Consider the following 15,816-nt stretch of genomic DNA (forward strand, 5'->3'; position numbering starts at 1 on the left):
TTTTTTTGAAATAACTTATTTTCAAAATTATACACTCCAAAACTTTTCACACCTCCTCAGTTAAAAATGTCTATCTAAACATGTAATATACGTCTATACATATAACAACTTTTGAATGGAACATAAAAATATAAATGGATGTTGTAGTAAACATAGAAATAATTTTAAATTAACAATCAAGCATTTCTTACTTTTCACCTAGATTAGTCTTAGGATTAGCATTTATATGATACTCGGAATCATCAATTCAATTTCTTTCAAGTTCCATAAGTAATATAAAACCATACATGCAAAGTGTCAACACAAATGAAACCATGGTTTCTTTTTCTTTTAAATTTCCTATTACCACTATAGTCTAATAAAGGGAATCTCAATCATTGTTTCAAATAAATGCTACAAATTTCATGATTTATTTTGTATGTTCCTTTCCTTACCATCGACTTTCGAACCTAACAAAAACACCTGGAGAACTGTAAGGAGAGGCATCAATCGCATTCTTCACTAACCGTTACCGTTAATCTACCGAAATCAAAATTTGGAACAAGCACGGGAGAATGGAAGGTTGTATCAAGGTGCAGATCAGTTAAAAAAAACACTCCTTGCAGCATGCTTTGGCTACTTCTTGTACGATCACATGCAACAAGCATCTGTCATTCATCCTAAGTTTCCTTACACGAAGGGTCCTTCTCAACCTCCTTATATCCATAGGTGCTCTCTCCGATACTCTCGCACGATCACCGGCACGCTTGTAGGTGGAATCTACAGTTCAAAACAATAAGAAACAATTTCACTCCGGGTTGCAAAACCCAAAACTCTTACCATTTCAACTCTGACTGACCACTGATGCATAGAGACTAGGGAGAGGTGGTAAAAGAGGATTAAGAAGGGCAGAGAGAAGCTGGAATCAACACAGGGAGAAGTTAACAAAGAAATCTGAAATAAGAAACCAATAAGTAGATAAAATAGGACCTAAAAACCTTTTGAAAACTACTATTTTTGGTTTTATAATTTTTTCTCAAAATTCTTGGGACAGTTTTTAAGAAAAGCAGTTAGTGATGGGAAATAGATAAACAAAGAACTGAGCCCAAAAATTTAACCCCATGAGTACAAGAAGTAGGAATAATGGTATATGTTTGAACAGGTGCCTGAGATAGAGACAGAGGAATATCGATTGAACTAGACTTACCATGCCATAATCTGTGACAATCATTGAGATGTAATCTGAAGGTGTAGCGTCATACCTGAAACAGTACAAAACAAAGTTAGAATACATCACTTTGAGGTACAATGGGCAATAATACGTCACTCGTCGATTTACATTAAATTTAGAAGTTGCAGTTGTTCTTTAGCAGTCAAATTATCTAGATAATTAATATCCTTCCTTTCGGGGACCTTTGAGATAGCATCTGGATCACCTGTACGAAATTTGAAAATGCTCAGACAATTGTCCCTCTTCCTTCTTTTGGAAGGAAATATAAGATAACATAATACTACAATAGTATATACCTAATTCGTTGAAACATATCGAGTCAAGCTGTACCCTTTCATGAAATTTATAGGCTTCGCAGCAGATTAAGACCGGAACACGGAATGCATTAGCAACCATGGCAACAGCTGCAGTTCCCACTCTTGAATATACAGTTCCATTAGATAATACTGCAGCAGCCCCCAGAAAAACTCGGGTTACTTCATGCATCACGTAAGAAATGGCATTTATATGAGTGTATGTACAATTTAGGCCCCTCGCTATGAGCCTACGAAGCAATGCTTGCCCTTCTTGTTTTGGACGGGAATCCACCACCACAACACGAAATTCTTTTCCAAGCTCATGAGCATATAATACGAGCATCTCTACAGCAGATGATGATCCATATGTGAGTAATACATCTCCATCCCTGATTTTAGTAGCAGCATGTCTAACTATGACTTCATCTGCAATTATGATCTTTTCATTGATAAAGCGATTGATATCTGAGCAAAGTGTAGCTTTTACTTCAGATTCTGGAAGATTCAATGGTAATTTGGCAATGCGGTTTTTCAAAAACCTAATTGCATTTCCCATGCTAACAGATAGTGGCCTGCACTCGTTGAAGAATGACACGTAACTACCAATTTTTGCAGTTAAATCTCTACCCAGAGACTTCTGTGGCGGAGTTGAGTAGTCTTGGATGGCCTGTTGAAATGCATGAAGCATAGCAATACAACGAGCATTGCCTCCACATATATCTCCGGCCATATATTGTAAACCAACCTGATAAAGTATAAATGGGCAACTAAATTAGATAAACAGTAGCAGCAAATTTATGATATGTATTATAAATTAACCATAAGCATATGAGACATTAATTAATTATTTCACCAAAAAAGAAAAATTGAAAAAAAGTGTTTAATTACAAAGAAGTCATACATGAAAATTACCATGTTGCGAGTGCATGGTGGCCCATAAATAAAACTATGGCCATTGACCATCAATGTGGATCAGAAAACATAAAAGTCCTAATCAAACAGGGCTAAGCTATGAGTTTTTCATTTGAATTGGGAAGACTAAGAATCTTGTTGAGGTTTTTCATTCTGGTGGACTCTTCCTATTTGTATTCTTCTTCAAGTCTGGACAAATCATCCAATTAATCCAAGTTCTTCTGTACTAAACAGATTCCGTACTTGTCCTAATTTCCAGTCAAGAGTAAATTACAAACCACTTAGCACTCCCCAAATAAAAATATATATATAAAAAATAAAGGTTTAAAAATTTATTAAAAAAAAAACCACCTTGTAAATGGCAGGATGAATGGGATCAAGTTGGAAAAACTTTGACACGAGATCAGGAAACTGAGTTCCCTGCTCATATTGTGGCAAATGGCGAAATAATTCAACCCTATTTCTAGCTTCAGTTTGGTTGAAAACTGCTCGCTTTTTAGCCTTTTCTACCCTGCTTTTATCATCAAACTGCATTCGTGGAGGGGGAGCATCTTTCTTCCTTTCTTTATCAAATGTGCGATCACCTCCTCTTTTTTCAGTAGGTGCAACCGAAGGTGTGGCAGTGCTATCTTTCATAGCCGCAGGCTGCTTCATAGCTTTACCAGGAGCAGTACCTGACTTATTCGCCTCACCTTTTATTAAACCAGTAAACCATTTATCAAAATAAATAAACATATGAACTAGTTACTATATAAGCTCTTGGAAAATTTTCTATAACATAAATATCCAAAGAAAGAGGAAAAGGATAATTATTAGCACTAACAACCAAAAAGTTCGACCAGTCGAAAATTTCATGAAATTGGCTAATCCAAGCACTAGAAATTTTAAGTGCACAAGGCAAGGAGTTACCAATATCTACAAATACTTAAACTTATATCTGCACTAAATTGAACCCACTAAACCCTCTACATTTCCTAGCTTCAAAAGGGTGCTTCCTTACAAGCCAGATTTGCATTTCTGAAGAATTAGCACTACAATATAGCTCCAGGTACAATTAAAATGATTGAAATGGAAATTGAACCTTTTGCAGAGACTTTTGCAGCTCGTTGTGCCTCCTGCAGAGCTCGTCTTTCAGCCTTTGTTGTTTTTGCCTTCAGGGGTTTAGAATTTGGTGGTGGTTGTTGATTCTGTACCTCCGTGGATGGCCCTCCATTCTTTTCTGCAAGACCAGCAGAAATTAGAAATCAATAATCCCAGTGACAGATCCATGAGAAAGTACGGAAGCATGTTCACGACCATGTTGAATTTCATTCTTTTTTATCCCTTTGTAATCCTTGACTCAAAAAAATCTTTTGGGCCGTCATTATCTATGGAGTTCAAAATTGGGTACTATAGCCACGCAATGCAAGTATGTCAGAATCAGAAAGAAATGACAAATTCCAACCCAAAGTGGAATACATACTACTGATATTTTGCTAGTTTTATCTAGAAAACAAGAATAATCCAATGTTCTCCTAAAAGGCAAAAGGAGATCAAAAACACACTCCAGTTGGCAAGGATAGCAGCCAGGAACAATTGCAGAAATGTTTAGAAAGAGAACTAATTGAAGAAGAAAAAAACCATACCCAGTCCAACAAACACTAAAGTCCCTCCCCTCCCATCACAATCCTAGTTTCTTTCAATCCATAAACACCAAAAAAAAAATCGCTCTAACACCGCTGAACCATGAAGTTCTGACCTTCAATCTGAAGAGATGGGTATCAAAAATTGTCTAAGGAAATTAGGAGAGCTTGTAGGCCACGCCAATAAAGACTGGATGTATCCAAACAAAAGAAGACATCGAGTGGATTCAGTAAAGTGCAGGAAATGAAAACACGGCCACAAGCCCCATCTTCCAATTGATATGAAAAATAAATGTGCAGCAAAAAAGTGTAATAATGATATGCATAAAGTCAATACTGCACTAAAATGCTGTCACTCAGAAAAGAATAGTACAACCCCAAAATTAGCACACACTGAACAAATAAAACCACCCCGCATCAAAGAAAAAAGGGGAAAGAGTAAAGATTAAACTCCAACCAACAAAGCAATGCAACATTACCTGCAACTCCAGCAGGCTTATTAGGTTCAAACGTCTGAAGAGGCACCGCCGGCGAGTTCTCCAACGACTTAGCCGCCATGTGGATTCCAACGCCGGGAAAGCTCGAGGCAATCTTCCCAGAACCGCTCCGGCGATACCAAACGGAGTTGGAAGAATCCTCTGACATCTCCAGCTCTTCATCCTCAATTCTACTGGAAGGGGAAGCCATAGGGGACGTCGCAAGCAGCGTCTCGGAAGGGTTATAACTGCCAACGGGGATCTGATCGGCGGAATTCCTCCAATTAGCGGGAGCCGGAACAGGAAGAACAGCAGAACGAGAGGCAAGGTTATCGGAGAGATGACGGGGAGGGGGAATCATGACGGGAGACAATGAATTGGTGGGAGGAGAGAGGGATTGTTGAGAAGGGAGACAATTGGGGGGACCGGAGAGGGTGCGGTCGGGGGAATTAGGAGCGTCGAGGGTGAAGAATCCGACCTGACGAACTTTGGGGTTGACGATGCGGGAGCCTCGGCGAGCATCCATGAAGAGTTAGCGATGGATCCGCGAATAATTTGGCATGGGAAATACCAGAATCCACACACAGCGATTGAAAGAACGAAAGAAAGAGAAGAAGTGGGTTCACTGTAGAAAAAAGTGAGATTGGTTGCTTTGCTTATCTTGTGTAGCGTCCGCCATAGGCAACTGAATCGAAACTCGGAAGAACACGAACAAAGAAGAAGAAGATGCGTTTAGAACAAATCCCTTTGGCTTCTGAATCTCTCGCGTCTGCTCTGCTTTTAGTTTTCACCACACGAATGCAATTAATTTATTTATTGCACACCCAATTCACAAGTTGTTCGTCTCAAGCCCTAAATCTCGTCACCTTTATTTCAACCCATTTTTAAAATGTTAAATGATAGAAAAATTATCGAAGTCTTCATTCGACGAAAATATGAATAAAATATATCTATGGTTTATATATTATATTAACAAATAAATATTTTGTGATTTTTAAAGTAGGTTAACCTGTCTATTGTTATATTATATTTATATTAGCGTCTTTTTTTTTTTATAATTCGAAGATTTTTTTAGGATAAAATATACTTTTAGTTGTATGCTACCTAGATCTTTAAAATTTCAAAAATGACATTTTTTAATCCTTGTGAAAATATTTTATGATATAATGAAAAATATCAATTCATCCTTTATAACGATGTTTGAATCTATTAATGTAAAAATATCTCTATGAAAATTTAACATTATGACAACTCTCATTTTTAAACATTTTAATTTTTACCTTAGCGCAAAATTCAAGGTTCGATAAGTATTTGTTTTTTTTTGTATATATAGTGAATAAAGAGATAATTCTTCTTGAATAATTATCAGATTAAGTATAACTAAATTGACATAAAATAAGTCTTCAATTGAGGTTTAATTTTAAAAAATATGGACCTTTAATCTCACATCTTTTCTTTGTTGATAGCCTTTATTTTGTAAGACAAATACGAGGGAAAGGATTCTCCTTGATAGGTTTGTGATTTCTTTTAGTCGAAATACTTCAACATTATCCCAAACATTTGGTCTAGAGTATTTTTAGTATTAACTCAGTGCTATGTTATTAGAGATATTTGGGTCTCCCTTCATTTGTGCCTTGTAATCGAAGAGCAACACTAAGTTATATAAAAGACAGAATATGAAAATTATTACGATGTTGGAGGTGATTCGTGTGAAAGCTATTATTCAAGCCATTCCTTTCTATGTTATGAATTGTTTTAGGCTCCCAGGGTCTGATTTCTAAAATTCATAAAACTCATAGCCAGGTTCTATTGGAATAGTGACTCTAACAATCGTCATTTTGTTGCTCCCCCATTCATGGGAGGGTTAAGAGGATCAACTACAAGAGGGTCCACTTGAATCTGTTGACAAATGCGACTTCTACAAGACTTTTTTGTGTGCTCAACTTTTTTTTGCTCCTGACGTTCCCATCTTTGTTCTTGTCTTCTTGGATGATAGGTCCCTTTCTATTTTAGGATCGGGTTTAAAAAGGCAGTACCTTCTTCTCATTCACCAACTACTCCTTGCAAAACAACTAAGGATTAAGAGTTAGATTTTTAATGAAATATAGTCAATGTGGTCGCATTGATCAACATAGTCATTAATAAGATAAAAAATTGCTAGTCTCCGACAATGACCCCAAAAACTTGATCGACCAACTGTGTATGAGTGATAAAAATATAGATAGATTGAGATCCAAGAAAAAACATACACTATCGATGAAGTAATAATCCTGGAGTATTCTAAATATTGAATCTCACAGAATTGGTCGACTTTTAAATTGATTATGACTATGGACCAATGAAACTGAAGTAACCAATGGGCAGTTTAACAAATAATGATAAATAAACAAGATGTTATTCCTTAAGTGATACGGTTGCATACTATCAGAATAGTGAGTTACACATGAACAGAAAACTACTCCTATTTGGTCTTGTGTCAAGTTTCTTTAGTAGGTCTAAGCAGGATTAGCTGGATTTTAGATTAATTTAAGTTCAGTTTCTTTATCCTATGGTACTCTTATTTCTAAGGCAACATGACATTCCTATCTCTAGGCTTTTAGTCCCAAATCTCTTTGTGACATCCGTTTACACCCTAACCTTCTTAGTATTAGGACTCCACTAGATCGCTAAATTAAAATGGCCAACCGATCTTATCTGTAAGTTCAACAAAGATAATGCGTAAAACAAGGTGACATGAAGTGTAACATTGCTTAAGCCATAACAATCCTAGGGCATCCACATTGTTGAATCCCTATGAGGATTTAACTCATGACTAATGATAAAATAATAAACTTTAATGAATTAGAAATCATTTTAATTTTCATACAACTCTAAGATACCTTGAGGCAAACCCTCAATTTTCCTAGTCTTTCCCTAGGTTGATTATCCTTTTTCAAGAATGAATCTTCTCTAACCTCACGCTTTCACAGGATGAGATGACCTAGGGTGGTCACACCTCAAAGAAATTTTCATTCTTGAGGTTGCTGGCTTGAGAAGCTGAGGAGTCGTCCAAGGGCACTACCTAAAATGGCAAAAATAATGGGAAAATCATGATGAATTCATGGATGGAGAGTTGTCCCTTGAAATAATGAGCTTCCCTTTCTTTTATAAGCTTCAAATTGGTTAAGGAGGGTCGAGATTCAAACTCTGAGAGTTCACCAGATGATTTCAAGGTAGAACAACTGCTTGGAACGAGAAAACTGCAAAATCCATTAATTGGGTCGAATTTAAGCTCAATGATGCGGCCGCATTGAACAAAATTCTTCAAATTGATCAAAATCTCTTGCCAAAGTTCACAAAACTCCTTAAAATCAGTAAATATCATCTTTTAAGCCAACCAAGTTCCTCATGAGCTCATTTTATCCATTTAAGACTAAATTTAGGGAAAAAACACATGCAAGAGTTCATTTTTCTTAAGTAAAAGTGTGAAAATAAAGGCCTAAAACATACATTTCATGGCATGTATCAAGCATACACAATAACATGATCCCATTTAGATTTAGAAGCTTTACTATTTGAACATAAGCTATAAAATATTTAACATTTATCCCAATCAATTATCAAATATTTGGGATGCAAACTTCCTAGCATTATCAAAACAAAAATTTTAATTTCAAAACCATGAAATTGGACTCTCAACTGTTTGAGCAACTAACCTTATAGATATAAGGTTTTAAAATGATAGTACACACATATGTGACCATTAATTGGATGCATAAAAAAAATTATAAAATATTTAAATAGTTCACTTGATGAATTAATAAGTCCAGATATACAACCACGAATTCGTTCAAAAAATAGGAGAAGTTCAATTTCAATTTAGTGAGAGTTTGATGATTAGTCTATTGAGGACAAACCACCATAACAATTTATTAGATGGAAGAATCTTCTAATTTTTCAATGGATGTCAATATATATTTCTAATAATTATGTTCGCGGTTGACCCAAAATGATTCATCATGTCAAATAAAAATATATTTGGATTAATGACCTTCAGATTCATTATTATATATATATTTCAACTACACGAACATATGTGTAACACAATTTAGAAGGAAAAGCAGACATTTTTCTCCGTGCATTTCTATGGGTATTCATGGGTTGGGATGAAACATTTTTTTTAGACTCAGCCCAATTGTTCGACTTGTAAATTTATTGAACACAAATAACCCTTATTAAATAATGAACCCAAACCAACCATGAAACATTTATGTTGGGATGGATTAATCGGGTCATTAAATGTTTGTTTTAAAAATAAGTAATATATTAATATGTAAAAATTATATTTAACTATTTTTATATAATGAATTAAATTAATAGCTCATTTTCAATTTATATTATAAAAATTTTCTTCCAAAGTGCTAAAAATGATTTTTAAGAATTGTTTGAGAATAAATTAACCGACACAATCATGAAATAAAATAAAAATTGTAAAAGTAGGTGTATCATAAGTAAAAACAACATACTTTTTTAAATTAGTTATAAGTTCGAGTTAGTTTGAGTTATTTTCAGTTATTTTAGGTATACCCATGACCCATACAATTTTGGAATAATTAGGTATATAATAGTAATATCATTTGGAAAAATAGCAAAAGACAGAGTACTTTTCAATTATAGCAAAACATAGATATCACGTGAGTCTAACTTTTTGAAATCCTAAAATGCCCTTATCGTCTGCCGTGTAATTAATTCGATTGTATTAGTGATATTGTAATTAATTGTTCAACTATATATCCCAACAGATTTTCAATTCCAACTAACATCATTATTTCAAGGGAATAATTTTCCATAAATCTCTCAATTTAGATGTTGTTTTGAATTTTTGTATCAAATTTAATAGTTAGTTTGAATATTTGAATTTTCTACTACAACTAATTTTCAAATATTGGTTTGAAATTTAAAATATCATATTATCTTATTTTTAAATTGTTTCCATGATTATCTTATTTTGGATTTTCAAATCTTATATTATATTAGTTTATATTTATGGTATATGTTCTCTTAAATGATTCAATCATATGTTTTTAAAAAAATTTATATGATTATCTTTATTGTAAATTTGTTTTAAACGTGGAATAAAAAAAAATATCTCATTTTTATTAATTAGTTTTTTTAAAAAAAAAAAATTGAATCATATTACTTTTTGTTTTAAAGATTCTGTTGGGAAGAATAACAAAACTAAAATTTCATCAAATTTATAACAAATACACTCTCACATTTGTTCCCATTTTTGTTTAACTCGCTCATCTGGATTTTCATTGCAACTAATTCTGCCTTTTGCAAATTTTTAGCATGAATCTTGATTTTATCCTAAATTATCTCCGTACCTTTTCAAAATTTTAAAATTGAATGTATTTTTTTCAGTTATCATATTTGATCTTATTCTCAATTTTAAATTTTATTTCATCTAATTTTTCAATTTTCATCTTTTTCTTATTGATTTTATTTCTTATTCTCAATCGACGACAAGTCTAATTAATCGACACGACCAATAGTTCAAGTCGCAAAGTCTCAAGTGATTCCTATGGAGCCATTGTGAAAAGATAGTTCAAACATATATAGATAGTGTTGGTATTAAGCTTTTTGCCTTGGGGGTCTTATACCCACCTTAGATTGATTCGATCAAGGAAGAATGTACCATCGTCGAATACTCTTCTATTCATAAGATCTCCACGATTGACATCAACACTACATCATAATTGATTAGTAATTTCAATTGACGATTTTTAATTGGGATTTTCACTCCATTATAAATCAATTTCTTTCTTCGTGAATACAATTATTTAGATAAAGTTTTATCAGTCCAATCCTCACTTTCTAAACTAAATATTTTGGTCTAGAACCAAGAAAAGTATTGTTACAGAATTTTTGGGTAAGTTCAAACACGATGTAGATAGTTTAGTTAAGTGATTTTCAATTGTTGTGTATTTGTGTATTTATCTTTTAAGTTTTGTGTATTTTTTGGCGGAGGTTGGAGACTAACTAGACTTATTTGTAGGTCACATAGATATCTCATTGGAAGTATCACAAAAAACTTTCAAAAGATCTTTGATAACTACAAAACCTACGTCCGAATTATAGTGTAATTAATTTTTCTTTAACCCTAAAATGCCCTCATATGTATTTTCAATTACGTTGCAACTAATTCTACTATTTACAATTTTTTAGCATGAATACTGATTTTCTCCTAAATTACTCCCTACACTCTCGAATTTTAAAAATTGAATGTAATCTTTTTTTAAAAATCGAATATAATCTTTTTTTTCCAAATATCATGTTTGATCTTATCTTTAATTTCAAATTTTATTTTATCTAATTTTTCAATTTTCATACTGATTTTATTTTTTTGTGTTCTCAATCAACGATAAGTCTACTTTGGAGGATTGACTTCATCAATCAAATCCATTGGTGTATAGATGAAAGGTTTGACTTAATTGACCATAGACCAAGAGTTCAAGTTGCAAAGTCTCATCTTTCCAAAGTAATTCCTATCGAGTCAATTGTGAAAAGGTAGACCAAACATATGGAAAGTGGTGGCATTTGGGGTCTTAAACCTACCTTGACAGATTCGATCAAGGAAGGATGTACTATTGTTGAATATTGTTAGTTTCTCTTCTGTTCATGAGATCTTCATGTTTGACATCAACACCATATCATAATTGATTAGTAATTTCAATTGACGACTTTCAATTGGAATTTTCATACTCCAGTCTACATTGGTGACTTTCTTCATGAATGCTTTTATTTAGATACATTTTTTATCTATCTAACCCTCACTTTTTAAAGTGATATTTTGGGTTTAGAATAAGAAAAAGTATCGTTACATAGTTTTAGGTAAGTTCAAAAGTAATGTAGATGGTTTAGTTATTGGTTTTCAATTGCAGTGTATTTGTTTTTAAGTTTAATGTATTTTTTGGGCGTAGTTTGGAGACTAATTAAACTATATTTGTAGATCACATAACTATCTCATCAAAAATATTGCAAAAAACTTTCAAAAGACTTTTTATGACTATAAAACACTCATAGTGTAATTAATTTATTATTTGCATGTTTCTTTTATCAAACATACTTATTTCCTCCTAAAATATCTCGCATATTTTAAATAAAAAAAAATCATATTATTGTTTTTTTTTTTTCAAATATTAAAGCTAAACATATTTTTTTTTTCAAATATCATTTTATTTATTTGTTTTATTTTTAAATTTTTTTTAACTTATTTTATATTTTTGTATTTTGATTTTTTAATCAGTTTGAAAATTGTATACAATCAAATATCAAATTTTTTAATTAGTTTGAAAATTTTAGAGTACAGAGTGAAACAAACCAATCGTATTTAAAAAGTAGTAGAATGAAGGAAATTATGGTTGTGATGATAGATTCAAAGGTCGTGATTCTATTCAGGATCGCACCATTGTTGGCGGAGGAGCCGATTTTGGAGAGAAAAATGGCGGCAACTTTGTTGGAGGAGAGGTCGGTGCAATGCTCAAAGCTTAGCCAATTATAATCTCTAGATATTTGTTTTAATTACGATGTAATTACGAATATTTTTTAATAAGTCAATTGCAATTTCATTTGTAGGGCTAGGGTAGTTTAGACTTTTATAAATTCGTTTATTTTCTTATTTTTAATTTGTTTTGCCATTTTTTATGAATGAAATGATGAATTGCTATTTTTACAAATGAAAAGTTAAAATCCGTTATTCTTCTCATTAACCCTACAATTTTCGTTTATTTGAACCCAATACAATCCAAACGAGTTGATAACCCAACCCAAATTGTATAAGGTGGGTTGGGTTGATCGAGTTTTTGGGTCATTAGATTTTTTAACACTCCTATGCATTTCCTATAGGAGACAATAGATATACTATATAAATACCATATACTATTCTTTTTATCAATCTCTAAATTGTACCTATTACAACGTATACCTTAAGTTTACTAAACTTCTCCTTAATTTACAAGAGAATAAAGGATATCAATTGTAAATTTTGCTCTTCTGGACAAAATATTTTTTTTTTTTTTTTTTCAAAATCTTTGTTCAAGTCTACTAGATTTAATATCATATTTGATTTTTCGCTTCAAGCATTTTTTGAATAATGTATTGTCTACTTTTGAGTATAATATGCATAGATGTATTATATGAAAAACATAAATATTATTTATTCTTATTCCCTTCAAGAAATTCAAAAGAAATTCAAATATATCATATACAAATGGGTCCAAAAGAATAATTATCTTTTTAGGAGATTCTAAGGAACTTGTAATATCCAAATAATACCATATTTAAGGGGTAAAAAGGTTAAGTTATCTCTTTGAGAGATTACACATATTGATAATTTTAATTTTGAAAAAGACTTTTAATGCATGACTGATACAAGATCGATGTATGTTTTATATCACATTTGAAAAATAAAATTCTTCTTCAAAATATTACATGTGTATGGTTTAATAGAATAATTACTTCTTTTTTTATTAACATGATCCTGACCAAAATTATTAAATATAGCAACGTTCACTTTAGAGAATGATATTGATTTTTTTTTTTTAGAAACCTATGTTCATACGTTTTATTCAACGACATTTGATAAATGTTAAACTTTCTTTCTCAACCTGCTAATGCAAGAGCATAACATATTTTATATATGCTTGTTAGTTTGTAAGTATTTATAAATTTAAAATATGTGCAACTATAAGTGCAAAATAAAACAATCAGCACTAATTGATTCATATAACTTCAGGTGCATTAAATCAAAATTAGTTTTAGGAAGTGTAATTAACTATTATATCATAACTTTCATAAACTATGTCATGAGATAATTTAACAAAATATATACAATCATTTTTAACTTAAGTTCACAAATTTATCCACATGAGAATAATTTAAATATTCGACAATCAAATAAATTGCAATATTAACCAGCAAACAAAAAATTGACCAATTCAACTCTCACGTTAGTTCTTAGTAGAGGTGTTTTCTTACTATCAACTTAAATACCATTTCTAATTCATTAATCTTTTAATTAACAGTTAATTAATAAATTAATGGACACAAGTGAATTGTTAAGCTTTATTTATAATCTTATTAAAAATTAATTAGATAATCTTTATATTTATTCTAGTCATATTTGAAGATAAAAAGAGAGAATCTTAACAAATAAAGCCATATTATTGAAAAGGACTATTAACCGATAAAAAGAAAATATTATATTGAGAGAATCTTTTGAAAGAAATAAAATAGATATTATTATTTAGAAGAACTGAATTTATAATCAGTTTTTCTTTTGGGAAATTATAACGTTATTACCTGTCCATGATAACTTCCCCAATAAAAATTCTCAAATATAACTACACAAACATTTAAAATGCATAAACAATAAAACATGATTAATTACCCAGAGAAACTTTCAACAGAACCAATCCAACACAAATTATTACGAGATATAAAAGAACAGAGGCTGCAATAAACACTAAAATTATCACCTAGTTTAAAAAGTTTAGAAAGATATGACAATTCTCAATGAAAATTATAAAATAAACAAAGTACTCACAATAGATAAAAGATATATTATTCTAAACATAACGATTAACAATTGCAATAGAAACAAATAAAACTATCAACATACTTAATATGATGAGATTTAAAACTAAATCACATACTTTATGCAAAATATCAATTAATTTCAAATATACTTCACATATAAAATTATATCAATTAAAGCATAATTATACCCACCATCTTTGAACTTTAAATTTTAAATACCTTGAAAAATATAGAGAAAATTCTATCAAATCTTTTAACATTCTCGGCGTTCTAATAAATTGACATTAATCTTCAAACTAGTAGAGACTCGTGCTGTAGAATAAGATTTAAGAAATGTGCAAGAACAAAACAAAAACAAAAGAAGAGCATTAGAGAGCAAAGAAAAGAGAAGAAAGTAGAGGGAAAAATTGAAGTCAATTGTAGTGTGTATTACTAATGCATCATATGCTACTATTTATACGACATGGAATGGTGTATGTTGAAATATGAAATTCAATGGAGGTTATGGAATTTTGTAACCTATGTAGGTTATGAATATCTACACTAGATATTATATTTATAATATGTATTAAAAAATAAAGTGTTTAGTAACCACTTAAAATAGACTTTGGAAAAATGAGCTTATAAAATAAGTTAGTTTAGAATAAACATTTAGAACTAACTTAAAAGTTTCTTCTAAGTGTTTAGTGGTCAATCTCTCCCCAATTTGTATGATTCTTAAAATTACCAAAACGCCCCAAAGTCTTCTCCTTCACTTTCACCATGTTGTTGTGGTTACCACCATCTGACCACCGCATCAGCCAACTTTAGCGACCACCTTCGCCCACCACCACCTTGCAACCACTTCCAAGCAACTCTGGCGACCATCCTCTTGCCACCGTTAGCGACCACCTTTGATTGCCACCATCGGTTAACTTCGGCCATCGACGCGCCGCTAATTCCTACCACCACCACCTATGGCCACCTTCGACAACCACCCCAAACGACCAATTCTGACAACCATTATTTTAAATTATTAATTTAGAGTATTTTATAGTCGTCCTTTATAGTAATTTGATTTTAATAAAACTTTTTAGTATATAACAAACAAAACATATGTATTGTTGGGTTTTATGTCCTAAAACTCGTGGCTTGTAAACAATAAACTTATTCTGAAATTTAATAAAGTTATTATTGACGTTTGACTCAATGAAGTTCTTATTGAATATATGAATTGCTTATTTCATTTTAGAAATAAATCCAATAAACTAAAAGATCCATGACTATTACATGAGTACTTGAACTTTATATGGAGACATGAGAGTGAATCAGGTTCGAGTAAATAATCAAAATGATCTATAGTATACGAATAAGATTTGATGCCTTATTTTGGTAACACTTTCAGATGCGGCCCACTCTGTAGTTGTTACAAGGAGTTGTAAAGTGCTACAAATGAAGTATTCCTGATTTGTTCATGTGGTGACATGAGAAGTGGGGGCGTCCTGTGCAATGAATTTGCATAAGATCGGACCAAGAAATAAGTCACTTTAACTTTATAACGTTGTTTATTGTTTAAGATTGACTATTTCAAAATGATGACCTAGGTAACTTAACCTTAATCTTGAGCTATCTATGAACTCCTGTTTATTTAGGATTATCCTTAGATTTGCATAAGTGGGGGTTGGCTCAACAGCACTGGTTCAATAAGCCTCCCATTTCAGGGGTAAGACCGGGTAGATAGC

General features: G+C 31.8%; 1 protein-coding gene across 2 annotated transcripts; it reads right to left on the reverse strand.

The window, feature by feature from the left end:
• Positions 1 to 242: 242 nt before the first annotated feature.
• On the reverse strand, positions 243 to 5,505 carry LOC150030289 (uncharacterized). 2 transcript variants are annotated; one of them, XM_090309852.1, is made up of 7 exons: positions 4,520 to 5,505; positions 3,500 to 3,637; positions 2,770 to 3,110; positions 1,507 to 2,251; positions 1,319 to 1,415; positions 1,187 to 1,241; positions 243 to 759 (listed from the first exon to the last, which is right to left on the reverse strand). In XM_090309852.1, exons 1-7 carry the CDS (start codon positions 5,040 to 5,042, stop codon positions 697 to 699), a joined length of 1,962 nt encoding a protein of 653 aa, XP_090165978.1. In that variant the 5' UTR covers positions 5,043 to 5,505; the 3' UTR covers positions 243 to 696. The 2 variants fall into 2 exon arrangements, with proteins under 2 accessions (XP_090165978.1, XP_090165979.1); XM_090309853.1 differs by having other exon boundaries at positions 2,770 to 3,092; positions 4,520 to 5,477.
• Positions 5,506 to 15,816: the final 10,311 nt, after the last annotated feature.

The sequence above is a fragment of the Benincasa hispida genome, unplaced genomic scaffold (assembly GCF_027475165.1).
Source record: "Benincasa hispida cultivar pf3 unplaced genomic scaffold, pf3_genome.v1.1 HicScf340, whole genome shotgun sequence".
Lineage (NCBI taxonomy): Eukaryota > Viridiplantae > Streptophyta > Magnoliopsida > Cucurbitales > Cucurbitaceae > Benincasa > Benincasa hispida.